At 47.8% G+C, this 24,677-nt stretch overlaps 1 protein-coding gene across 1 annotated transcript in view; it reads left to right on the forward strand.

Moving 5' to 3' along the window:
* Positions 1-24,677, forward strand: part of LOC137147937 (EVI5-like protein) — a gene marked incomplete at its 3' end in the record, with an annotated part of 50,566 nt that overhangs the window by 13,995 nt on the left and 11,894 nt on the right. The window contains exons 3-13 of the mRNA XM_067540358.1: positions 4,944-5,133; positions 5,519-5,743; positions 8,725-8,799; positions 9,947-10,072; positions 10,447-10,590; positions 11,722-11,811; positions 13,299-13,396; positions 14,826-14,886; positions 15,521-15,574; positions 17,094-17,126; positions 22,347-22,487. Of these exons, the coding sequence (XP_067396459.1) occupies positions 4,944-5,133; positions 5,519-5,743; positions 8,725-8,799; positions 9,947-10,072; positions 10,447-10,590; positions 11,722-11,811; positions 13,299-13,396; positions 14,826-14,886; positions 15,521-15,574; positions 17,094-17,126; positions 22,347-22,487 (1,237 nt within the window). The remainder of the gene's footprint in view (positions 1-4,943; positions 5,134-5,518; positions 5,744-8,724; positions 8,800-9,946; positions 10,073-10,446; positions 10,591-11,721; positions 11,812-13,298; positions 13,397-14,825; positions 14,887-15,520; positions 15,575-17,093; positions 17,127-22,346; positions 22,488-24,677) is intronic.

The following is a 24,677-nucleotide window of genomic DNA, read 5'->3' on the forward strand; positions in this document are numbered from 1 at the left end:
AGTGGGGAGACTGTAGTGTTTACACTCATGGAATTCAGCTCATGGCAGCTGGAACTCCTTTTGTCAACTGTCCACACAAACAGTTGTTGATGATTCTCTGGGAAACAAAGCAAACAGCTGTGTTTTAACAAAGTACAAAAATGTTGCTGGAACCTTGTGATCCGCACCCTGTTGGAGATGGAAGGAGTTAGAATCAGTAGTTCCCAAACTTCTTACTAAGGTGACCCGTCAACTGCATCTTGTCTTTTTCTGTGACCCACACAGGATCAAATTCATGGAGGGGCTCAAAATCATAGGCCAGCATCCTATTACTCCTCTGCCAGCTCCTCCTCGCCCCACTGAGCGGGAATTGACCACCTTCAGCAACACCCTCCATCTTGGCACTGCAACCCTAATCCCATTTAGGAGCAGAGGGGAGCCCCCAAAGGCCAGGATGGGTTGGAGGGCAAGCCTCACAGCCAGGCCAAACCTGAGTGACACTGCAACCCCATGCACCAGCTCACAATGCCCAAGGCAGAGAGCCAGGCCCAGCCCCCATGGGACAGGAATTGCTGTGGGAAGAGTGCAGGGTAAGCTCACTCTCCCATTCTCCTGCCCACCCCTCTAGGGTCTCCTCACTGAACTGGCTACAACCTTCCTGTGACCCATTGGTGGCTTGTGAACCCCCCTTCTCCCCCCCCCTCCGTATGGAAAACGTTGAGTTAAAGCAGGGGTGGGGAACCTTTTTGTTGCCAAGGGCCTGATGGTGGCCCTGGCGGCGGGCGGGGATTCGGCGACGGGGGGGGATTCAGCGGCGGCACAGTTACGTGTGGGGCGGTGCCCGCTGCCAAAATGCCGCCGCCGTTTCCGCCTTTTCGGCGGCGTGGTTTTGCAGTGTCCGCAGGGGTCTGTGGGGCAGTAACCGCCTCTGGACTCTCCCCCCTCCCCCCCGCTGAAAATGGGCAGACGGCGGCAGGGTTCCCCACCCCTGAGTTAAAGGATCTGTTGAAGACAGATTTCCTTGAACTATCTGCAGAGGACCAACATTCAAATAATATCTTGGTTTCAAAGCAGTGTTGGGAAGAAACTGGCCATCTGAAATAGCACCATGTGCTGTATCTTACCCTCGTCAAAAGATGGCCCAAATAATTCTTGTTTAATAAAAAAAAAACAAAAAACAAAAAAAAAACCTTCATGTTCTTAAGTGCAATTTTTGAAGTGTAAAAGTAATTGGTATAAAACTTTTATCTCCGTTGATAAACTGTGCAGTGGAGATGAGCTAAGCAAGTAATTGATTATCCTGTACTCAGACTTGGCAAGAAGCATATGCTGCTAACAGGAGATTCTGGGAGAGAGCCCAGCACTGCATCCCATTAGAGCAATGTGAATCCCAGTATGTGCATTCAGAATCAACACAGCATATTGGCCCCATGGCCAACCTGAGTTCCATTCCCAGGCCTCTTCTCATTCTCCAGGTGAGATTTTTTTCCCTAGTGTAACAGTTTCTCTATTGAGGTCTGTTGTGTAAACCCATGCTGAGGGCGACCGAATTACTTTGAGGAAGTTCCATGATCTGTTGTAGGAGGTCAGACTAGATGATCACAATGGTCCCTTTTTGGCCTTGGAATCTGCTGCGTCTGTTGGCTTTGCATAGTTCCAGCCCTGACCCTATTAATGCCATTTTCCATCCTTTCACTGTGAGTGAGACGCTGACCTTCTCCCTATAGGAGGAGGGCACTCTAGCAAACAATTCAGCCTGAGTCTCTCTGTCCTTAAAGAATCCAGGCCTCAAAAGCAAATGCTTCTCATAGATCTCTAATTGTGCTTTGGTTCCTATCAACTGGGTGAAGACTGGGGGATGCAGTTTGTGGTTGGGGGGTAGGGGGAATTACACAGTGTGAGGAAAAGGATAGGAGACAATGACAATGTCAGGTCCTGATCATCCTGTTTCCTCAGACTTTTCTTTCCCTGTTCCTCAGCAGCCAATCAATCAGTCCCTAACTTAATGACACTGAATCCAAAAATGGCGTAACTTTGCCAGCTGAACTTAAAAGCAGAAAGGTGCAGCTGTTGGCAGGGGGAATAGACATTCAGAAAAGCACCAGATTCAATATCCTTCCCCATCTTTTAGAATGTCCTCTGAAACAATACTGTATTCCCTCTGCACTGAAACTGCCTCCATTTTGCTTCTCTCTGTGTCCTATTCAGCCCCATAATATGCCATGTTCTTTTAATCAAGAAAGTGACTTTTCTTAAAGTTTGACTGAGTATTTCAGGAAAGGGAGATTCCTTTTCTGTTCAGGTTCATTAATTTCTTGTTTTTAATATTGTGTTAAGAGTAACTATTAGTCTCAAATCAGGAAGTCACTCTGCACAGCCCTGGCTTTTGTGCACCAGATAACAAAAGCCACTTTCATTGCCCATTTCTGCCACAATAGGCATCTGAGTCTGTAACTCAGTTGTAGATTTCCTTCCTTCTCTGATTGCTCTGAGGGGGTGCACGTCCGATTTCTTAGATGTTGAATGTTTAAAAGGAAACAAGAGCATCTGTAAGATCTATTGCCTGAGTGACAGGAGGGAGAAAATGCAGAATCTTGCTAAGGGTCCAGCTACTTTGAACAATGACTGTGTTTAGATGAAATGGAAAGCAGAATCCTGACTGCTTGTGGTGGCTGAAGATACATAGTACTTCTAGCAAGAACTGGGGTGATATCTCTTGTAGTCCTGGCCCGGTTACCAATTTGGTTCTGCATCTTGCATGCCTCAAACTACCTATGCAGTTTAATTTGTAGCTCATCTTCGTTTCCTGCTCTAAACTGTAGCACAGTGTAGTTGTGTGCTGTTAATTATCTGCTCTGTCCCATCCCAGGGGAGGTAATATTTCACTGAAAGGTGAAGAGCTCTCTTCTTGCTTTGCCTTTCAGTTTCCTTGTAACCTAGTCTACACTGAAAACTTACAGCAGCACAGCTACATCGATCCAGCTGTGCCGCTATAAGAACGCTCACGTAGCCACGTTTTGTCGACGGGGGAGAGCTCTCCTGCCGACATAATGAAACCACCAAAACAAGCAGAAGTAGCTATGTCTAGGGGGAGATGCTCTCCCACCAACGTAACGCTGTCCACACAAACGCTTATGCTGGCAAAACTTACGTCGCTCAGGGTGTAGTTGTTTTTTTTTCCACACCCCTGAGCAACAAAAGTTTGGCCGGAATAGATGTTACTGTAGACAAGGCCTTAGGCCTAAATACAAGGTGGAACAGATTGTTTAGCATAAGTAGTTAACACATGTCAAGAGATCATTCAGGTTGAAGTGACCTGTTAACACCTCCTGATGATTGTTGTAATAAACCATAAATCCAGTGTATCAGTTCAATTTTTAATGTCTAGCAAAGTTATGAATTTGCTTAAATTTCCCAGACCTAAGGAAGAGCTCTCTGTAAGCTTGAAAGCTTGCCTCTCTCACCAACACAAGTTATGCTAGTAAAAGACATTCTCACCCACCTTGTCCCTCTAATATTGTCGGACCAACAGGTCTGCAACAACACTGCATGTGGTTTGTTTGTAAAACATTTTGGTATCCTGAAATGTAGGGCCAGAACTTCAGCTGATTAAAAAATGCCCTATTTCTATTGAGTTCAGTAGACCTATGCTGATTGATTTACATGGTGTAGCCTGCAATTATTTGAAATGGCCACCTGGTGGCATCATAACTTAAAATGGGAATTATAATTTAATACTGCGCTAGACCTAGCCAGGATTGGGGCCCAGGTGTGCTAAGTGCTTTAGACATATGCAGTCAAAGGGACTGTGATCCTTATTCTAATAGGATTTGGATAATACCTGCTATATAAGCTCTCCAAACAGCTTCAGTTCTCACAGTACCATGTAGTCCAGGGTCATCACTCTCTGAATCATTCACCTTTTGGCCTGATACCTTTTACTTTGGTCTTAGCCCAAACACAGTTTTTTTACCTTTTTAAGTTTAATCAGAATTCCTTCAGGGGGATAGAAGCTCAGCAGTGGAGCAAGAATACATAAAGCCACAGAAGAGCTTGGAAAGCGTGTGCACTGATTACCTCCAGACTTCTGTTTTCCTAGGCAATTAAATGCAAAGGCCCCTAGCTTTAGGGTTGTGAGATGAAGGGCTCAGGAGTCAGGAATAAGTGAACTCGGCCATGTTGTATGTAGGCTGATCTCAGCTACTCTTGTTAAATGTAAACCTGAATGGTTACTATGTTGTATTCTAACAACATAACATAACGTTCAAGTTTACATTAAATAAATATATTTGTAAAGGTACTAATGTGGTGAATACCCTTCTTAATCTGGCTATGGGGGTCTATCAAAACAAATTATTAGAGTGACTTACAAAAGGTGACATACTGGAGTTCAGGTTGCCTTCTAATTCTGACTGTATTTAAAGGCAGGTGTCTTTCTTTGAAATAGAAGACAAGAAGGGTTAAAGAGTGTAAATTGGACATTAACAGAGCCTAAGATCCGAGTACAAAGGGTTTACTCTGGACTCTGATGCACTCCCGGTGTGAATTCCCCCTCAGAAAGCCCCTATTGCGCAAGTTGGGTTAAACTTTATTCTTAAAAGATCCTCTGACAAAGAACGTCCGTGTTCCATGGGGGAATCTTGGAGTCTGAATCACTTCCTGAAACACACAAACTTGAACTCTTATTTTTAAAAGTAACATAACACATTAAACTCTCCCTTCTGCTTCTGCCTTTGCTGCAGAGGTAGGTGGCTTTAATAGCCCTTCTTCCTGCAGAGGAGCTTTCTCTTTGGATGAGGAGTGTTCGCGCCATGCATGCTCTGATGTAGAGCAGCGAGGGGACAGACTTGCTCTGGTGGTCTCTCTGTGTGGCTTGGGACGGTTGCTTTGTGGCTTTGCTTCGTGGAAGCTGGGAAGGGGTGGCGGTAGCTACGCTCTCACCATGCTGATGGCATCTCTTGCAGGCTGCTGGAGGCAGATTCCAAGTCCATGCGCTCCATGAATGGCTCTCGCAGGAACAGCGGCTCTTCCTTAGTCTCCAGCTCCTCAGCCTCTTCCAACCTGAGCCACCTCGAGGAGGACACCTGGATCCTATGGGGGAGGATCGTCAACGAATGGGACGAATGGCGGAAGAAGAAGGAGAAACTGCTGAAGGTGAGGAAAGAGTGCAGGTTGGAGAGAAATTGAGACACTGATAGCACAGACATCCATCCCCCCCTCGACTCCCCCTCCCAAGCTCCTTCTCAGCAGCACTGGAGATCCTTTTCAGGATCAAAGGCGGTTTGATTTCCTCTGTGGCTTTAACCCTGTCCTAGGACTTGCCACAGACATTCTTCCCCTACTCACCCCCATATCCACACATCTCAATCACAAGTGCACCATCCCAGGCCTTTGCCAGCAAGCACATCAGCACAAGCTCATGCAGAGGATTGAAGCCCATTCACCCCTTGTGGCACAAAGTGGGGCCATATAAAATACCAAGACTGTGAAACATTCTCCCATGCCAGCTCACTATCTGCCATGCCTTCCTTCTCACCAGGAGCTGATACGGAAAGGAATCCCACACCACTTCCGAGCCATCGTATGGCAGCTTCTGTGCAGTGCCACAGACATGCCTGTCAAGAACCAGTATTCAGAGCTGCTGAAGATGTCTTCCCCCTGCGAGAAGCTGATCCGGAGGGACATAGCCCGCACGTACCCGGAGCATGAGTTCTTTAAGGGACAGGACAGCTTAGGCCAAGAGGTCCTTTTCAATGTCATGAAGGTAACAAGGAGCCGCCTGTAATGGTCACATTGGAGGACAGCATCTAGTTTATGAGAACAATGTGTATGGTAGCATACAATGCAAGCACTGCACTCTCAAAGTGGGGTTACAGTCAGAAAAGTGACTCAGTGGAAGCTACGCAAGTTCCATTTCACAGGCTTGAATGACACGTCTGTGACCGAGTAAAGTCTCACGTGGGATGGGGGCGAAGGTAAAACGAAAATCCCCAAGCCCTGTAAGAAGCGAGTCTTACCAGGAAGTAGGCTGAAGAGAGTTTGTAACTCAGGTTAGGGTGTGGTCCAGCTGTTTTCACTCACTGTTCGAACAGGGGAGGGAGCCCTGGCTATTAGTCTTCAGCAAAGCACGCTGGGAGTCAGAGCTCTGGGTCTGGGCCCTACAAATACAGGCACTTCCTACTGGGGAGGAGGGAGTGGCAGCACCAGAGAGAAGAATAGCACCAGGCAGGGGATGCTATCTGGAGGATCCTGAGAATAAGTTTCTCTTGCTTGAAGAAGCTTGTATTGGCTGGGTATCAAAGATGTTGGGGGCTGATATCGCTAAATATTCCAGGGGTCTGGGCTACAGAGTGTTCTCCATAGAGTATCCTCTTCCATCTGTCTTCCCCATCATTTTCATACTAACCTGACCCATCAGCGAGAAGCTGGAGACAGGGTCAAACAAGACTTTGTTACCAGTTTTACAACTTCTGCCAGGGAACTTTCTTCCTCCTACTCTTATATCCTCCCCAGGGAGGATATATGAGGAAGACTAGTATCCAGGTGGCTCTGCTGTAACTATGGGTCTCGCAGGGCTATCAGGAACCTGGGTGACTTGTCAGTTTCATCTGACTTAGGGAGATGGCATAAGAAGGGACCCTGTATACCCAATTGATCTAGCTGTGAAGATGTATTAAATGAAAACACACGGTTGACTGCAAATCGCTGCAGCATTTTTTCCCCTTAAAACTCTGAATGTCTTTTGCCTGTTAAAGACAGTTTGAAAGAGACATTCAAATAAGGAAAATGGCCTTAGAAAGAGGGGGCTAATAAAGCATATGAGAAAGGAGAGGCAATTTCCCTTTAATACGTTTCTCAGGGCCTTTGCCACAGCCTGGGTGTCGGTTCTTATCTCTTGTTGCGTAAATACAGTGGAGGGCTGTGTATAGAGGTTTAAAGCGCCTCATTTTTCTTTGTCAAAATTATGGTTTTGGTGGCATATCAGCAAAGTATCTCAATGATTCAATAATGGATGAAAGCACATCCATTCCTCTGGAATGCAAAGGTGAAGTTTGAAGTCTTCTAAAATACTTTGAGATCTATGATCTATTCTAAAAGTGCTGTGGAAGAGTTAGATATTATCTCACCAAGAACAGGGATGCACCATGGGCAGCCACTGTACCAACTTACCCAGCCAATGTGCTACCTTGTTCTGGAAGGACTCTCAAGGGACTTCAGGGGTGTCTGGTCTCCATAGCCCATTCAGTGGTTGGTTCTGAGGCTCCCAAACAGGGCCAGTTGCAGTGGTGGCTTCTGGGATGTGCCTGATAGTCTACCACAAACCAGTCGAGCCCACAGACTCACTTCATGTGGCCTAAGCACCAATTTGAGACTTCTGTGGAAACACCACACAGTCCCGAAGGAGCCAAGCCAGCTATGGAAGAACAAGCTGGATTCTGCCTCATGCATCAACAATATTGTCTGGTAAATGCCAACTGTAAAATCTGTTACTGGGACCAAGGGTGGATGGAGGCAGGGAGAACCCTCTTGAATGTCATCTCCTGCTGAGTGTATGCAAGCACTGGTGGTTACAGAAATGTAAATAAACTTAGTGCTGGGAATTGAGCAAACATGATCTGGGAACCCTTGAGGGACAATAAATATGGCATCTCACATTTATAATGCATCACTCTTCTTTCTGTCCTTCAGTAGCTATTTCTTTCAGCCCTACATCCCAGAGGCTACTGGTATCACAAATGACACGTTCATCACAATCATATTGACCATCACCAGGAGGCAGCTTAGATAGGCCAGTAATATTAAGTTTGTCTCCACATGCATTTCACAGCAATTCTCTCAAGCTTTCAGGATATGAATCTGACTTTGAGTTACTTTGCTATGCAGGCAGGTTTCTTTCCTTGTTGGGACATACTAACTCCTTCTCATTCTCATTAGGGGCTGTTAGGGACCTGGCTTAAGGAGAGAACAGAACCCTTTAATGTTAATGAGACCCAATCTCTATGCCCCAGGCTATGTCTGATTATGGCCTTCAGCTTGTTTGTTCTTTCTATTTAATTTTTCTCATATCTTTTGAATACATGTTGTGGGAAAGGCACAGATTGTTCCCATCCTCCCATTGAAGTTTTCTGTGGATTTAATTTAAATGCGTAATGGTAACTGCATTATGTTCTGAGAAATCAATTCTTACACACCTGCAGAGAGTGCGCTATTTGTGCTATGGTTCTCTGATGGAATCTCATTGGAGTCCATATGGCCGCAGTGGGGGCATATATGACTGTTACCTGTCCCATGTGTGTTTGGCAAGTGCATTGTTTCTACGTAGTTGCTTTTCTGACAGTAACTGGATGTTGATACAGGTTCTGTCTCTTATCAGAGCTCTGCTGTAGAGCGTTAATGCAGCTTTGTAGTAGTTAAAGCGTGACGTGTGCTGCAGTCCCTGGGCTCAAGAGGGCACGCTGCGGGCATAATTTCATCTGGGATACATTTCTGTTGTGGGAGGGGGCGGGTGTGTGGGTTGCACAGTAATACTTAAGCTACTTCCCAGTCCTAACAAGAAGCATCCATTCCAAAGTTCCTTCCTCTGGCCTCCAACCCCTATGCCTCTTGGTTTTGGTGCCATTCTCCTTGCCCTTATGCTCTCTTCTAAGTAATTATCTCTTGTAACATCAGAGCTCTGTAGTTCCTTGGCAGGACTCTAGAAAGGATATCCCTGCCTGCATCATACTCAAGCCCTCTCTCTTTCAGGCTTATTCCCTAGTGGACCGTGAGGTTGGATATTGTCAGGGCAGCGCATTCATCGTGGGATTGCTGTTGATGCAGGTTGGTGCGAGAGGAGATCATGTAGTATAAGATTATGCAGCAGCTGTGCCACCAAAGCTGCTAGCCCAAAGCTCTTCCCAGAGCAATTCATTGCTGGGGAAATGCCACAGGATCTTTAACTTCCCCCAGAGACTTGGCAGAAGGGACTTTATTCAATGGCTCACCCGAAGGACCCGTACTGCTTACTGCACTGTCAGTGCAAATGCAAACCCTGGGAACAGTTAGTGACCTTCTGGACTGTGAATGCAGCCAACGTGAGCTGTGCTGACTCTTTTCTAGTTCTCTGCCATTTCTGGAAAGTGTCCCCTCTCTAGTGCCAGAGTGCCATTTTTAGGGAACAGGAATTTTCCACTGACATATAAAGCTGAGCATAAAATATGGCAATCTTCCTGCATCTGTGTAACAAAGCAAAGCCTGTTTAAAACCCCACCTCCCCCTATGAAGCATACTCCTTAGAGTGTTTAAGGAAGGATTTTTATAGATGAAAATTTAATACTTGTTTTGTTGTTAAGCAGTGCTAGAAATGCCTCTCAAACTTTTCACAGAATGAGCAGACTTATGGCATCTGGCCGTGCACTTAGTTGCTTCCTCTTAGAATCAACGAACCTCTTGGCAAAGTTTTGAACACTCCTTTGTTTCCTCATTGCCTGTTTTGACCCTTACCTCACACCAGTGATCCCTAAAACCAGGCATTAAAGGAGGGTAGGTGGAGAAAAGCCATTGGGCCTCCCTGTCACCTTTTTAGTCTGTGGATCAGACTAATCTGTAAAGTGTAGCGTAAACTTATGGGATGCTATGTATAACTGACATGTAAGATCAATATAGACATACCAGGGAGAAGAGGGCCCAGTATGGCAAGGTACTACTCTGTACATGACTGGGATTATGTTCTCCGCTGGGAATGCGTTTTATGTAAGCGCTGGCTGGCCAAGCCGTTTTCCTGTATAATTCTGCTGCTTCCACATGATCACTGCCCAGAAGTGTCAGGAATCAGTTAAACCGAAATGCAAAGCTTTGTTCTACATGAAGCTGCTGCACTTCTCATAACAGAAGTGTTTGATCTATGCTGGAGCAGCGTTCTGGGTCGGTTCTGGGCTGAGCTCTGTTGAGAGACTAATGTGGGATTTGTCTCGTTTTGAACCTGCAGATGCCCGAGGAAGAGGCTTTCTGTGTGTTTGTGCGGCTGATGCAGGAGTACCGATTACGAGAGCTATTCAAACCCAGCATGGCCGAGCTAGGCCTCTGCATTTACCAGTTTGAGTACATGCTGCAGGTAAATACTGTCACCTGGCTCTCCTCGCTGGAGGCCAGACACAAAGACCATGTGATCCAAAGTAGTAGCAGTTTAACTGTGGGAAACTGGCCAGTGGTTTCTTTGTACACATCAGGATCTGTGAATCTGGGCTGGAGAAGCCTGGCTCCTTTCCAGATTCCCCTGTGAGTGTTAGAGAAGACCAGAGCCTAAATGAGCTAATTGCCCCTGGGAGCGGCTAATGGGTTGGTTCCTACAATGGCGTCCTTAGCTCTGATAGTTCAGAGCCTCCTCCGGCCAAGAGAATCCCTTATCCCAGAGGGGATGGTGGAACCCAGTTGGCTGTAATTAGCAGCAGTAGTAAAATGTCTGCTGTGTCTTTCTCGTATATTCAGGAGCAGCTGCCTGAGCTGAACATTCACTTCCGCTCCCAGAGCTTCCTCACCTCTATGTACTCGTCGTCCTGGTTTCTCACCCTCTTCCTCACAACCTTCCCTCTGCCCGTGGCCACTCGCGTGTTTGACATCTTCATGTATGAGGTAAAGCACTTCAAGCCAGGGGGACTGGGGGCATGAGGGTGGGCGTGGGCACACAGGGATTTCTGATACCGAGGGGAGCAGCTGCTTTTCTCAGTGCAATGATCAAATGCACTGATGCCAGCATTAGGAGGGATTAACCGAGGACAAGATAAATCATTTTAAAGAAAACAGCTGCATTTTCTTGAATAGAAAAACCTCATTAGAGCTTGCATGGCTGCCTTGCAAAATAAGAAGGGAGTTTCTCTGCCACACGGTGCCTAAAGTGTTTAAAAACCTGTTGCCTGATTACACTGAAAATCAGCAATGATTGGCCCTGAGGGCCCAGCAAGGGGAATAACTTAGTGGCAGGGGCCCCATACTGCACTTTCGACCTCCTCACAGAATCTGGCCGTATGTAGCAGAAGTATCCTTGGGCCATATGTGTAGGCTAGCTCTTCTGTGTGTGTAAATTGGAGTCATTGCTATGCTAGTGGTGGCCAAACAGCAACACATAGAGTTCTGGGCAGACAAGTCCTAGTCAGCCTTCTTGAGCCGAGGGGCCTGGCTTACTGGGCCTGCATTCAGGATGAGGCATTTTTCATATGCCCATCTTCCTCAGGTTAGTTGTTGGCCCTCCCTGAGCCTGGCAAGTTGCCTTTATGAATCACTGAGCTGGTCAGAGTTTGGCTCCCCCATGCAGTAAGCACAAATATGAGACGCAAGCTTTAACTTGTATCTGACCCTGAGGAAATTGACACAGCTTTTCCCCCAGTGAGGTTTTTGGGTGGTTTCACTGGGAAAAGATGGACACCTTTTCCTTTCATGTTGAAGTGTGACCCTCGAGAAATTCAGGGTCTAATTCTCAGTTATGCTAAAGCCTTCTTTGTGTGGCTCTGACGCTAAGTTCCTGTGTTGTCCTTGCCCTGGCAGGATAAAGGGAGCTTACTGTCGGCCTAAATTACATTTATTTTAAGGCTCTTTTCATTGCCAGAGTGATATCGGGTCTTGCTGTAAATGTGAATCAGGCCCTGGGTGCCTTTCCCTGTCCCTCTTCTCTCTGCATGTCAGAACTTAGGCACCTAACTTTAATTACACTCTCAAATGCCGCATGAGCCTTGTCTGGGGCTCAGTCTTCTCTGTGCTTTGCCATAGGGGCTGGAGATTGTGTTCCGTGTGGGGATGGCCCTCCTGCAGTTCAACCAGGCAGAGCTGATGCAGCTGGATATGGAGGGGATGTCACAGGTCAGAGCAGCTCCGCATTGCACTCAAATGGCCCTCTGGGGGGGTTTATACTTCAGCCATGCAGTTGTATTAGAAAGAGCCCCGTAATCCTGTTGAGCTGTGATTGGCTGGCCATGCCCAGTATAACTCCCAAGGCCAGCCCACTTCCTACTGGCTGGCCTATGCATCAGTGCAGAGTGGCCTTGAGCTCTTGTGGTGTGACCCTGCTCTGTGTAGCACTGGTGTGTTTCCAGCCGTGAAGAGTCCCATCCTGCCATGCTTCTGAAACTCAGTGGGCCACAGGTCTGAGCAATCTCTCACACCCTGCAGCCCTGTAGTTCCTTCCATTCTAGCCCAGAACCTGAATCCAGATCTTTGTGAAAAGTGAGTTTAAGCAACTTCTGCAGGCAGTTTCCTTTTTCCTCGGGCACAGTTTCAAAAGTGAGATGGGAAAGAGTCCTCATTCTACAGCCCGTGAAATACAGTTGCCTGTAATGTGTACAGTTTATCCCAGCAGTGCTACGCACAGGGTTAATTTTACAGTCCAGGCCACAGCCCTGTAACCTGTGGTTCTTGTTCTGCTCAGACTGCAGACGATGCCGTACCAACATCTTGGCTGTAAGGGACCCACTGTTGAGTCCAAGCAGCTGGTGGTGGGAAGGGCGAATAGAACAATGACATGGCAAGAAAATGCATCAGTGTGTTAAATACAATTGGGCTCTGTGAGCCTGGCCCAAAGGCAGTTACAGTTCTAACTCGCTGTTCTGTCTGTGACAGTGAAGACGGAAGGTGAAAAAACATTCAGGCCTGCTGAGGTTGCCAGAGTGATTTTTTTTTTCCTTTCAGTCCTTCCGCAGCCTGGGCTCTAACTGGGCACTCAGGTTTTGGAGCTGTACGAGGCGTAACTTTCAGCTGTGCTATTGGATGTGAGATGTCCCGAGACCAGATACATGAACATCCACTGTGTGTTCAGAGCTGGCAGTATTAGATAGGCTCCTGCGCCTTTCTTGTGCAGGAGCTCAGATCTTGCAAGTCACGCCACCTGTCTGTGCCTGAGTTTCCCCTAATTCACCCCTCTAGTGTAAAGTGCTTTGAAGATAAGCACTATAAAAATGCCAAGAGTGGCACATTGTTCCTGCTGCCTGTCCATGATCCTGGGCCATAAATGGGGAGAGGGATGTAATCTACCCCCCTCAGAATTTCCAGATACTGAACATACCCAAGTGCTGCTCGGGAAAAGTCCCACATTCCACAGGTGCACTCGAAACACTCAGGTCAGAAATGCCAAATTAGCAACAAGTAAGAGACTTCTAGTGATTGCTCAAGAGGGTTGGAAATCACTGGAGCCCAGGGAACACGGGTTGCTGGGCTGTCTGCTCTGGCATGAGAGAAGCAAGTGCTGAATTCAGAGGCTGGGAGAAGATTTGGGGAGACTTGGTAGAATTTATTAGGATGCTCAAAAGGGGCTCAAGAGAAATGCATCCTGTCCTCTGCTCCCTTCCCCACAGTATTTCCAGAAAGTGATTCCTCATCAGTTTGACAGCTGCCCTGACAAGTTGATCCTGAAGGCATATCAGGTCAAATACAACCCCAAGAAAATGAAGAGGTAAGTTCGTTCCCTCACCCTGGGAAACATACGAGACAGGCATCTGGCAGGAAAACCCCTCCCTGGTCTGTGCTGCTTTGAGGATCCTGGGCTAGTCTTAAGTGGGAGGACAGGGAATGGAATAGGAGTGCACGTCACAGGGTCTTCTAGCTATTTATTAGAGCCACACAGCAAGCAGCAGTGAAAACAGAGGCGAGATGAGTGAGTGCTGTGCGGGAGGACTCACTAATGACAGGGGAATTACTGCCTTCTCTGACAGCAGGTCTGATGGGCTTGTGGGAGGCCATGAAAGCTTTTCTGCACTATGGAGACAAGGCAGGCTGATGGCAGCAGAGCCATCCTGTCTTTGCGCGGAGTTGGGCGGGGCATTTTGTGTATCTGAGGAAGTGCTTTCCCCAAGTTTCCAGCTCATGCCATGCAAGCAGGGAATACTATGACCTCCTGCCTTCTTCTCCTGGAAGATAGAGGCCTGCATTTCAAATCTCTGAAGCAGGGATAGTCATCCTGACGCTTGACAAAGGAGGAGGGTGCAGGAGATGGAAAGATAAAGATTAGGCAAAATTGGCCTATTCCAATTTTCCTCGTAGTTCAGTTAAGGGACTCGTTACTCGCTATCCCCTCCCCCCTCCAGGGAGCCTACAGTGTCTTCTCTACCTTATCGTAAGTTGACTGAGTGACTAGTGTCCTTCGATCAGGCTGGGTCTCCCCAGCCCTGACAGTAGTGAGCAGAACTGTCTCCTTCCCCAGGAGACCAGCCTGGAAGGACAGTCCCTTTGGGAGCACACAGTGCTGAGACACAGACTGTTATCCAACAGCAGAACCGCAAAACCTCGCCAAATGGTTCAATCGGCAGCAGGGGGGATCGTTTGGAGAGGCGGGTTTAAGAAGTAGAATCTCGGGCACTCATGGGCACACAAGGTTTCTATTCCTTTTGTGCTGCTGCTCGTTCCTCGCCCTGAATCCTGATCCTTGGCCTGTGGCCGCCCACTTTGCTGCTCATCAGCTGATCTGGATGTCACGTTCTGTGGGCTTGTGACTCCAACTGAGGAGCAAGCAGCAGGAGCTGAGGACTGGGGGTGTCAGTGGCAGGTCTTTAAGTTGCTGAGGAGCGTGTAAGACACCAGCCATGCAGCTAGGGGCCTTAAAAATATCATACGTGGGTAGAGCAGTGTGTTTGTTAAAATCAGCATATATGTAAAACCCTGAGTTCAGAGTCACTCATTTGTCCCATTGTGCCCAGAAGCTTTAGTATGGCCTGTTGCTGCATGGGCCTCAGCACTGTGTACAAGACACCGCAGGGGAGTTGTGTATCAGTCTAGATTGTTAGCTCCTGGCCTCTGAAGGTGTGTCCACTGACCCTGGTTGCTCTGCTGGGATGGGGAGGGGCTGACGCAGGTTAGATCCAACCTGGCTTGCGTGTCTGTCTCAGGCTGGAGAAGGAGTATGCTGCAATCAAAAACAAAGAGATGGAGGAGCAGATCGAGATCAAAGTAAGTCCTGTCTTTGCTCCATGCCCTCCTTCCCTCGTGTCGCTATGTATCCTAGCAGCACATAGAGGGAAAGGTTATGGGAGCCGCCTGAGTTCAGCTCTGGGAGCTCATCAAATCATTGCCTCTTATGCTGCTTATTGGTGCTGCTCTCCAGGATTGCTAACCAAAGCTAGACCAGTTGGAACAGATGCTCCCCTCTCCCACCTGGCCTTTCACATTTGTGTAGCTAACTACGCTTGGGTACTGCAATTCCCCCAGGAACTTCAGGTGGCTGCTCCCTTCATTTCTTGTGCAGTGGTGCTGCACAGTGTTAAATAGCTGCCACATTCCACCCCAGAGGCAACTGCACTTCAGAGATGAGTGAGGTGATCCCTGTGTATACTATCTGGGTTCCTAGGGAATGAAAGACACTGTGTAAATGTAAGATTACTCCTTCATTCTTATCCCTGAATTTGAAGCTATCTCAAAGCACTGGCAAAGGGTTTTCACCACCCCAGTTGTCTCTTTAGGTCTCTGGTCCCAGCATTAGCTGGGATTTCAGTTATCCCCCAGTAGAGGGCAGACCCAACCTATTTAATAAGGCCAGGCTTCCATACTGGAAACTCCTGCTGATCTCTCACTTCTTCCTCTGCAGAGGCTCCGGACTGAGAACCGCCTCCTGAAGCAGCGGATCGAGACCCTGGAGAAGGTGAGGGGCGTGCCGGGCCGTGTGCGAATCCACCTCCTCCACTTCCAGACTAGCGTGGCTACCAAAAACGAGGCCTTGCACAGCTGCTTGTCCCAGCTCACCATAAGCATGCCCAGGAAAGGCAACCATTAGCCCAAACCGTGTAGGCAGCAGCATATGCTCACACCACTGCCTGGCATGTCAGTCTATGCACTGTCAATAATAGTGATGGTTCCGAAAGGAAGACTTTGGAGTCCGGTCAAAGGGCAGGGACAGGGCATGCTTTCAGGGTGTCTATTAAAGTAATGCTTGTGTGTTCAAATGTCTTGCGATCGGGAGGAGATTCTGAAGCTTTAGTTTTACTTGCCAGGTCACCGAACTGCTGCTTAGATTGTTTGGGGGTTTTTTTATTCTTCAGTTGCAGAATAAAATGCAAATAGAGACCCAGTCCTGAAGGTACACTGCGGTCACTTGTAAAAGGGTATCTCTAGAACTGAGCAGAGTACCTGATTTCTTTTCCCATATGGCATTGACCACACTTAGTGTGGCTTTTAAAACTTACTTGTCCTGGCCTGCAGTTGATTTGGTTGCCCTGCCATTGAGTCTAATGCCTCAGCCTCTAACTCTGTCACTCAGCCTCCTGCTGTAAAATACTTCACACTACTTTGTTCTTGTGTTTAAAAAAGCAAACTTACAAAATGGATTTAAATAAAGCTTAAAGAGGAAATCTATGGAAACAGAGAATCCCTAATTACCCTAGGGCTTCCTGGCCCCATGCATGACCGAGGGTCATCTACTAGCCAGTGCACACTGCTGTCTTGCACTCTGGCACTATAGGCCTGCTCCTCAGAGGTGCTGAGCACCTGCAGCTCCCATCCACCTCAGTAGGTAATGTGGGCATTCAGCGCCTCTATAGAATCAGGCCCTAGATCCTAGGTCCTCTCTTTGACTGCACTGGCCAAGACCAAGTGTTTAGTAATCTCTTTCCAGGTGGGATGTCCTCTGTCAAGGACTCTGGCTCTCATGGATTTTCCATTGCTAATTACTAGCTTGATAGGACACTATCACTGAGGACATCTTCAAGGGCTGCAGGCAGTATATGGCCCTAAACTCTAAGTCATAGTCGCTCTGTCCGCCTGGAATTGCAGGGTTCAGACCCAGCTAATCAATGGCAGGTTTATTGCTGGTGAATACAGCGAGCAATTTGTCTTCTATCAAGGGGGAGACACTTATTGGACAAATTCCTGTACAGATGTGGGCTGGCTCCTGGCAGACTGCCACTGTTTGCAACAAAAGGTAGTGGGGTGAAAAGTTTGGACTCCCCTAACTGTGCTGGAACAGAAAACTTCTCTTCTTGGGTGCACTTATCTCACTGGGCTCTGCTGGGTTCTCCTCCTCCTGCTGCTAAGTCTTACTGTCCTCTGTGCTTCTAGCTGTGGTTGGAGCGCTTGTGCGATGACCTTGTTATTGTCGTGTCTTTTTTTTTTTTCTTTTTTTCTTTCCTTCTCCATCTTTCCTTCCCTGTCTGGATCTCTCCTAGGAGAGCGCTGCCTTGGCAGATAGACTGATCCAGGTACAGTAAAATCTTTATTTTCATCTCTCCTTTCTTGGTTTTACATTCCAATCCAGAAACAAAACCACTACACCCACTGTGTGTGATTTGCATTTACTCCACTACTCTTTATACAGGGTCCTAGCAACGTTCCCAGGCCAGATGCAAAGGGTTGCAAGTGAATCCTTCCTGTATCACAGTTTCCAAGGCCTTTGGTGGGGAGCGGGGATTACTTAAACACAAACACTAGAGAATTTGGGGCCCGAGCCTCAGCTGCAATAAATCAGCAAAACTCTATTAAAATAGAAGGGCCAGATTCTGAGTAGTAAATTGGCATAGCATTACTGACTTCTCTAGCGCACTGTCAGTTTACACTCTAAGGATCTGGCCTTTGATCTCTAGACAGACAGCAAGTTGTAGTTGAGAGAAAAACTTATTAAAAATTTAAAATGTGTGTAGCTAAACCCTCCTGGGAGCCAGCCAGCTTTTTCACTCAGTAAGCTCCATATTTCATTCACTGCTCAGACTCTGGATCAAACCCAGCTCAGCTTGTTGAGAAATCCATGCCTGCCTGCTCTGACTGGTGTGCAATAAACTGATGGCCTTACTTCCTACAATGGGTTATTTGTATTAGAGGAGCCCCAAGCAGAGCTCAGGCCCCTGTTACGCTGGGTGCTGTGCAGATGTGTGGGAGACAGCCCTGCCCCAGAGAGTTTACAGCCTGAATAGACAAGACAGGCAAAGTGTTGGTGAAAAGGGTTCTCTTCAGCCTGCAGCTGGGAAACTAGGTGAAGTGACGTGCCCAGGGTTCCAGAGAGCATGGCGTTGGGGTGAGAATTGGCACCCGACCTCCTGAGTCCAAACCCTGTGCTTCAGCTGCAAAACCAGCATTGCTGCTTAAATGCCAGCACCCTGTAAGGTATGCATGTGGGCAGTCTTCGGCCAAGCGGGGCACAGAAGGCAGTTCTGACAGCCCCAGGGAGGGCCCCTCCTCGTCAGGCAGGAGCCAGGGTCAGGTGTGGCAGGGGATTGCGTGGGCAGCACCCTCTGCTATACTTGGCAGGAGGATTCTAGAAATGCCCTGCTGCTGTAAAGCACATTAGGGGCCTTTAACCACTGGGCCACGAGTGGGGGAAGGAAGGAGCATCCTGTGATCTCTTGTGGCAACCCTGGGAGAAGTGGTTCCTGCTGTAACCATGCCACCAGCCCAGTAAGACCCAAAGTGCCCTGGGCGGGCAGGCAACGTCACCTCAGCTAGCAAGGTGGGTCGGCTCTTGTGTAGGCCGCACACAACTCCCAACTCTCTCAGCAGCCCTCACCGACATTATTATCCTCCTCCCCTGCCTCCCAAATGAAGGAGCAAGTAGCCTTGTTTTACTATACGTCCTAGTCAGCTAATTAATAGAGGTCCCATGGCACTGTGATGTAGAGAGCTGCAGTGCTGTGGGATGAGGGTGGGGGAAGATGAACTTTGATCTCCATCACCCCTGACTCCTAGACCTCGAAGATGGGAAGGACACCAGCTGTGCCTCCCTCCCATCAAATAAACTCAGGGTTAGAAATGCGCTCCCCACCATGACCGTGATCTCACCTGCAGTCACCATGGGACTCTGCGTTTCTGCATTGCATCTAAACCCAGTTAAGTTGGGCTGGTGCCTTCAGGGTAAAACAGACAAAGGTGGGGCAATGGAAGCTGCTGGCTAGCAGCTTGTGACTTCTGACAGCAACCTTCCTGATTGTATTGCACCTCCTAGCTTTGCTCCTCTGAGAGAGGCCATGAGGGAGAGCCTATGGCACACGCTGTAGCGTTAACCCCATTACTGCTTTTAGCACAACCAGTTATGTGCATTAAGTACTTAGCCTAAGCCAAAGGCATGAAGCTAAACTGCTAGAGGTTAGTCTCCACGCTAGTTTAACTGAAGGAGTGATGGTAAACCAGTGCAAACCCCTGTGCAGACCCTTAAATCTATGTAAACCTGGCTTGTATCAATTTAGCTTGAGGCAATTTCTTCCTCTTTTAAGCTATATCTACAAGTTGCATTTGAGTTAAGTTTTGCGAGTGGCTGTATAATGGGTTTGCACCAATTTAACTAAGGTGGCTTTAGTTAAACTGGTGCACTGCTGCAGACACTCAGGAAGGTGTTCACACTGGTGTGCTTCCCTGGTCTGGGAGCAGGGGCTGATGGTTTTGAGTTTGTCATGGTATTCTTTAAGCACCAACCATTCACTTAGTGCTGTAGAAGATGCAAACTGAAGACAGCAAAGTCAGGGGAAGAACAAGACAGGAATGACTAGTCCTGGGTGTGTTAAGGAACTTCACCTCTGTGTAACTAAACTGCTGAAATTAAATGACTGAACCTTCCCCGCCCCACACTGAGCTGCAGCACAGCTTACTCTGTAATTGACGGCCGTGTGAGCACCAGTGCTGCATGTTATTACTAAGGGTTGCGCTGGTGCAGCTACATTGATTTATTATTTGTATTGTTGTAACATCTTGGAGCCCAGTCAGGGCCCAGGCCCTCATTTTGCTAGTTGCTGTTCAAACACCAATTAGAACAGTGGTCCCTGCCCCAAAGAGCTCCCTATCTAAGACAAGAGACAGCAGCTGAATACAAGCTGACAAAAGCATTACCAGGAAACAGTGAGCCAATACTGGGCAGTGTAATAGGCAGTGGGCTCAGCACACCAGCAGCCTCACCCGTGTCAAGGTTTTTATAGGCTCATGGCAGAGAAGAGCCTGAAGGAGGACTGGGGAGCAGCTTTGTGCATGTTTATGGAGAACTCCTCCCGAGCATGAAGGGACTTGCTGTAGTGAGCCCACTGAATTTTGGTTATGTGGAGACAGCCTCAGACAGAGCCGCATTGTCCTTTACTGCAGCACCCCTTTGCCCCACTGGCTGACCCATTAGCTCTCCTAGCTAAGAACTCTCTCTTCAGGAGTAGCACAGCAGCGGGGAGTCTGTAGCGAGATCACTGGGCCAGACTGCAGGGTGGGGAGGGTCATGGGCTCCTTACTTCAAATCATGAAAAGTTTGGGTCTTAGCCTGTGGAAGATAAAAGTCCCAGGGCAGCTTTCCTGGGCAGCGAGTCTCAATGAAACAAAACAAACCCAGTCAGAATGACTCTGTTACAGCTCTTGGCCCCAGTACATTCCTCAGTGCAAACTCCTCCTCTGCCCCAGCCAGGTCATACTCAGGAGTCTGCTGGGTGGAAGAGACCAGAAAGTTGCTCCACTATGGCTTCCCTCACCTGGGAGCCCAGCTATCAGTTCCACCTCCCCACAGCTTAGCAAGCCACAGTCTTTACCTGGGCACACTTTCAGGGCCAGCTTCCTCCATTATGCCCAGAAAAAAGGTTTAACCGTTCCCGCACATCTCACACACCCATGTCAGAGCCACTAGGAGAGGTTTGAACCAGGAGAAAGGGCAGTGGGAGGAGACGTTGGGCATGAAGGCTGGCGTTGTTTGTAGAGCCGGTGTGATAAGTACTAATACTTTATTTTTACATTCCAAAGCATTTCTTGTGCCATGTGCAGACAGCTCCTCTGCAAATGCAGCCACCTTTGGGGTGGAGTGAAGTAGCTAGTAGCCACACAAGGGTGATGAGGGGAAATTTTGGCTAGAGACGCTCACCTGAGCCCACTCTTGGTGAAAAGTGCACTTCACCAGGTAGATGGGACCCCATGTTTGTACCCTGGTGAACACGAGAGAACCCAATTCCTTTGGAGGGACGGGGCTAAGGCAACCCTGTGGAGCTGAGAACAGAGAATTCTAGGGGGCACACATCTTCCAGAGCTCATCCACCGTGGGGCAGGCACTGCTAGCTCTCAGCACCATCATGCTGATTATTTAACATTTAGATGGTGTAGCACCTGGAGCCCAGTTACACTGGTGCCTTGTTGTAGGCACTGCACCCACACACATGCAGAATAAATTACCCCCATTGCCAGTGTGCTAGGTGCTGTACACACCCACAAATGACCCCTCTTGTGCGAGGTGGTCCCACATACACAGAGTAAATAGTCCCATGCACATGCATACACAGGCTTTATGATCTGCATCGGGCAAGGCCCTGTGCACATACATGCACGTTTGCACAGACGCACAGGGTAGATGACCTTTTGTGTAAGTTTTGCACCATCCCCTCTTCCCCCTTCAGTATCCTAGTGCCTTTCAATTTCTTGCCTTCAGAAAGTCACCGATGCCTGATGCTCATTCTTAGGATCTTTGGGATAGAGAATCTGCCAATCTGGTGACAAAGGGTCTGTGGGAGAGCCAAGAGCCCCTATTTCCCAATCCCTCCCCTCTGCTCTAAGCAGTACACCAAGCTGCCCCCTGAATACAGTAAATGCTAATCAGGTAATCTACTTCCCTGCTCGAACCAGTAGAGATAATCTCCTAGTGCTGGGAATAGAACCCTGGAGTCTGACTCCTTGGTGGCAATCATCCTGCTACTGGGATGTTCCCAGATGAGTCTGATCAGTGGGTGAGAAACGTGTTTTCTCCAACCACATCAGGGAATAAATGAGCCATCATGGCCCAGTGGGCGTGGCAAGGCACTAGGCGTCAGGTCTCCTGCGTTCTAATCCTGAGCTTTCCACTGACTCATAAGCTTAAGCAAGTCGCTTCCCCTCGCCTCTCTGTGCCTCAGTTTCCCCATCTGTAAAATAAGGATAAAGCGATTTATTCTATTCTAAACACTTTGTGGCCTGTGCATGAAAACTGGTCTAAAAGAGTTGAGCGTTAATATGTTTTATGCCTCCTTGTAAAGCAGGCAAGCATTTGTCCCAAAGTCACAGACGTAGAACCTCAGGAGTTCTGATGCCCAGCTGCCCTTGCCCCCACCACTAGACCACACTCCCCTCCACGAGCTGAGACTATAATCTGGGAGTCCTGAATCCCATCCCTCAATTCTTACTTGACCACACTTCTCTCCCAAAGCTGGGAATGGATCCCAGGAGTCCTGACTCCCAGATCTGTATGCTTTAGTTGCAAGACCCTGTGGCAAGGGGTAACTGGCACTGGAGCATTGGCACCAGGAGGTTGGGCAGCTGCTGCCAGAGCTGTCTAAGGGATAGGCAGCACTTGGGGAATTCACTCCTGACCAGTAAATCTGATCCTACTGGGCTGTGATCCCAGCCACTGCATGCGGCCCAGAAAGAGCGTCCCAGAGGCAGAGCGCCTGAAGCATGTTGAACGCATTTACTTTGACATCCTCTTTACCTCTCCTCTTCCGCCCCAGGGCCAAGTCACCCGAGCACAGGAGGCCGAAGAGAATTACATCATCAAGCGAGAGCTGGCAGTGGTGAAGCAGCAATGCAGCTCAGCAACGGAGAACCTGCAGAAGGCCCAGAGCACCATCCGGCAGCTGCAGGACCAACAGGTGAGGAAGCAGGCTGGGGCGGCACTGCTGAGGGGGGCGTAGGGCGGGAGCATGACATAGGTTGCCGGGTGGCACTAAAAATGCACACCTGGGGATTTGCCCTGCTTACTGGAACCTCTGGACTAGATAGGCAAAGCAGCTGTAAGCCCTGGTGTGCACCGGTGCAGCTTACCTTCGTGCAAATAGCACCTTACCTGCCCATGCTAGTGCCTGGGTAAGATTTAGCCACATGATGCCATCTTGGGATCCTGCACCCCAGACGTTCAGGGAGCTGCCATTTAGGTGCAGCAAGACAACGTAATATTTATTTGTATTAGGGTAGGCCCCAGAGACCCCAACTAAAATTGGGGCCCCATTGTGCCAGGCACTGCACAGACAATCCCTGCCCTGGAGCTTGCCCTCTAACAAAGCAAAGGAAGGATTAGTAGCCCCATTTTACATCTGGGGAAGTGGAGGCCCACAGCTGTGCCAAAGAATCCTGGGGTAGAGTTGGGAATTGAACCTAGATCTCCTGAATCCTACACCAGCACTTTAACCACAAGATCATCCATGGTCTCTGGATGGGGGTGCCAGAGGATTGACGTAAATCAAAGCGATTTAAGTCACGAATTTTAATCATGATTTAAATCATCGATTTTAATCTTGTTTTGTGTTTGTATTTTTTACTTATTTTTCTGAAGAAATGTTGATTCTCATGGGTTGGTAACCATTAAAACACGTTGATTTGCACCAAAATATAAGCTTTACACTAAATGTGAAACTTCTTTTTGCCAACCAGCAGGATACACTATATCTACACACATTTATTTAAGCGGTTATGTAGCTTAACATACATTTATTCAGATTCTTAATGTTTACTTTTTTTATAATATTAGAAAATGGCAAATGATGCATTTATTTACTACATGATTAATTTTTTACTTGTGATTTTTTTTCAAGTTCTAGTTGGATGGAAACTGGAATTCAATTAAAATGTGAAAAAACATTTTAAAATATTAGGTAAATAAAACTACCTAAAATGTGCTGGAGATGTAAGAAAAATAAGTTACTGAAGACATATTTTGCATTTAAAACTAACTGATTGTGACGTTTCCCCCCTGCAATCTGGACTGGTGTGTAGCTGTGTCACCCCAATTCCTCACTCCTGGGCCCCGATTTACACTGCTTTGCTGTGTGAACCACCCACTCTTGGGTCAGCCCACTTCTAGCCTCCTGCGGGTAATCAGTCCCTGACTTAGTGAAGGAGCGCTTCTGGCCAGCCACTCATGGGATAGACATCCAGCAAAGACCTCCAGTCCCAGATGCAACTCCGAGAACTGCTGTTTTGCAGGTTCAGTGTTGTACACTGCCCCCTTCAAGCTCATTTACCTTTGTCTGTCAATTTATCAAATAAATTGCTATGCACCAGCTCTGTCACTCTGAGGTCTCTGCACACACTCAGTCCACATGCACTGTTTTAGAAAAAACAAACACATAAGTTTATTGACTACAGCAAGATTTTAAGTGAATCTAAGTCAGATTAATATAAATCAAAAGATTAATAATGAGTCAAGGAGTTAATCACAGTTACCTAAAAGACAACTCGTACCCTAAACTAAGATTAATGTTTCAGTCTCTTTCAATCTATGACGTTAGCTTACTACAAAGGCTGGTTGCGATGCATCTTGCAACCAGGCTTCCCCCCCCCCGTCCCCCCACCATGGGTAGTTGCTAGTCTTTGATGTTGCTTGGAAGAGAGATTCCAGGGGAGAGCCCTGAGACAAAGATGCCTCTTTCTTTTTAACCAGTTTCCTCGACACCCCGGGGTCAGGTGATCGTCCATGTCCGGCAATGGGCGTGATTTTTCCCTCTTGAGCCAAAATGCTCAAAGGTGCTTAGGCCAGTCCATTGTTCCTCTATGCATGCCTCTGCCAACTTGTGGAACCACAGGTTTGTGTTAGTCTGCATCTATCCAAGCCATGTGGGACACACGTTTGGGGATATGATATAGCAGAGTTTCATCTCTGTACATATGTATGACATGGCAGGGAACATGCTACCACAACAATAATGTTCAGTCTGCCATGAGCATTCCAAAAACACCTTACATGACATACGTTGCATCAGACAATACACCGTTACACTGTAAGGGTGAACATGAATGATGCACAAATCACACCATAAGGGTGTACATGGAGTACAGCGTGTCAG

Source organism: Emydura macquarii, unplaced genomic scaffold, assembly GCF_026122565.2.
Source record: "Emydura macquarii macquarii isolate MOO-44397 ecotype Brisbane River unplaced genomic scaffold, CSIRO-AGI_Emac_v2 contig_581, whole genome shotgun sequence".
NCBI lineage: Eukaryota > Metazoa > Chordata > Testudines > Chelidae > Emydura > Emydura macquarii.